Source organism: Phytophthora parasitica (genome assembly GCF_000247585.1).
Source record: "Phytophthora parasitica INRA-310 unplaced genomic scaffold supercont2.156, whole genome shotgun sequence".
NCBI lineage: Eukaryota > Oomycota > Peronosporomycetes > Peronosporales > Peronosporaceae > Phytophthora > Phytophthora nicotianae.
The window spans coordinates 22,452-24,210 of NW_008649142.1; the positions used below are offsets into that span (position 1 = coordinate 22,452).

The 1,759-nt window shown below is 45.1% G+C and overlaps 1 protein-coding gene across 1 annotated transcript; it reads left to right on the plus strand.

The window, feature by feature from the left end:
• Window positions 1–1,380: 1,380 nt before the first annotated feature.
• PPTG_19651 (hypothetical protein) lies at window positions 1,381–1,743 on the plus strand (the record flags this gene model as incomplete). Its single annotated transcript, XM_008918206.1, has 3 exons — window positions 1,381–1,397; window positions 1,440–1,614; window positions 1,705–1,743. 3 exons carry the CDS (start codon window positions 1,381–1,383, stop codon window positions 1,741–1,743), a joined length of 231 nt encoding a protein of 76 aa, XP_008916454.1.
• Between the last annotated feature and the right edge of the window lie 16 nt (window positions 1,744–1,759).

Consider the following 1,759-nt stretch of genomic DNA (forward strand, 5'->3'; position numbering starts at 1 on the left):
GAAGATTTCAATTAAGTACCTGTTAGAATTAATCGCAACTTTCGTGTAACATTCGTGTTTTATCCGATATTTGGTGTACCCGGGGATGCCGTCAATCACCACAGTTCAATCGCTGGCTGTGTCTGCGAATGGGGAATGCCTTACATTTACCGTGTTCTCATGACTAATGACTGTACATTGATGCGTGGAGCACATGTACCTAACATCAGGGTGTTTACTGGTACATAGCATGTTTTTGAGCAGGTTAGAACTAATACTCTATATGAAACAAAGCATTTGTGACCTGCAGAAATAATGGATGTACACATTCATTTTGAACTCGGGCACCATTCGTGAATATGAGGAATCTGGAGGACTCTCCTTGAACTACGAACTCAAGATCTCTAGACTGTCGATTGATGGGATGAAGCGGCTTGTTGGCCATCAGTCAGAGGTTACAAAGGGGTTTTACTGTCCGTGCACTCTCCTCCCCGTACTATACTGAGTAGTACGTGCAAGCACAGATGAATGAATCACTTTCCAATCGGACTCCTACTGCTCAAGTGTTCTATCTCCTCGTTTCCTCGTCACTAACATTGTTCCGCTCCGCAGGGCAGTTCGAATTGCTGTTAGCAAACAACACTGAAACAGTAAGCAGATGCTGCGGCTGCGAAGCAGGCGCAGAAGATGCACCGACGCCAGAGAGTATATCATGAGCTTCCAGAACAAAGCCAAGCGTAGCTATTTATGCAGGTTTTGGCCGAGATGAAGTGTAACCCGCCTCGCTTCGCTCAGCGTTGATTCTGTTTAGAATGAATGATTGTTGCCGCCTCGCTTCCCTCGCCGGAGAATGATAAAAGTTCGTATTTTTCTTGTTATACTAGGAATAGTAACCCCAACGCCAAGCACAATACCTACTTGGGTGTGTATATTTTTATTCCAATTAAGGACGAAACTGTCACTGTGGAGATACTTTAGTTTCTAGTCCATCTGTGTTGTAATCTGCTGAAGTAAGGAGGATTTCCAAAACATAAGCATAGACTCTGAGAAACGATTTGTAGCAATTGTAGAATGATTAACATTATCGAAGAAACATGTGAACAACCATTTAAAACGCTAGGTTTGGTAAGCAGCCCCCGAAAAAAATGCGATAAGCAAAAACTTATTGGAACTGGTTAGAGACACTCGCTCCTAACAGATAAAACACGGTACGCGTTTTGTAATTTACGCGGATAAAATACGAGTCGATCAAAATTTGGAATTCTGGATTTCTGAAACATGACACCCGGTCTCCACCTTTCACTCGTCCTCGTTTGCTCTGAGTCGTCCATTTCGGAAAAGCGCAAATTCGGCGCAAACCACTAGCGACTTCAGCAAGGGGTTATGACTTGGTAAGGACAAATGAACTGGGGGCCACTGTGGGTTCTGCATTAACGCTGATCGCTTTGCGCATATACTAGGTTCTTCACGTTCAAGAGCGACAGTAAGCCAGAGCTAGAGGTTCTACCAGGCAGTACGTGGGTCTGTCCGCCCATTGACGTCGAGTGGTACGAAGACTGGGACGCGTTCCGCACGTACATGGACGGCTATCAACCTAGCACGCGCCAGGTCTTCCGCCAGCGCACTTCCGTCTCGGTTAGAAAGTGGAACCAGGAAATCGCCGGCCAGACAAGACCTGTCTGTGAAATATTGTTATTGATGTCTTACTGTTTTCAAATCGTGTAGGCAAGATCGTTACGCTACGCAACGTGCACAACATGGTAATCAGGATGAAAAAAAA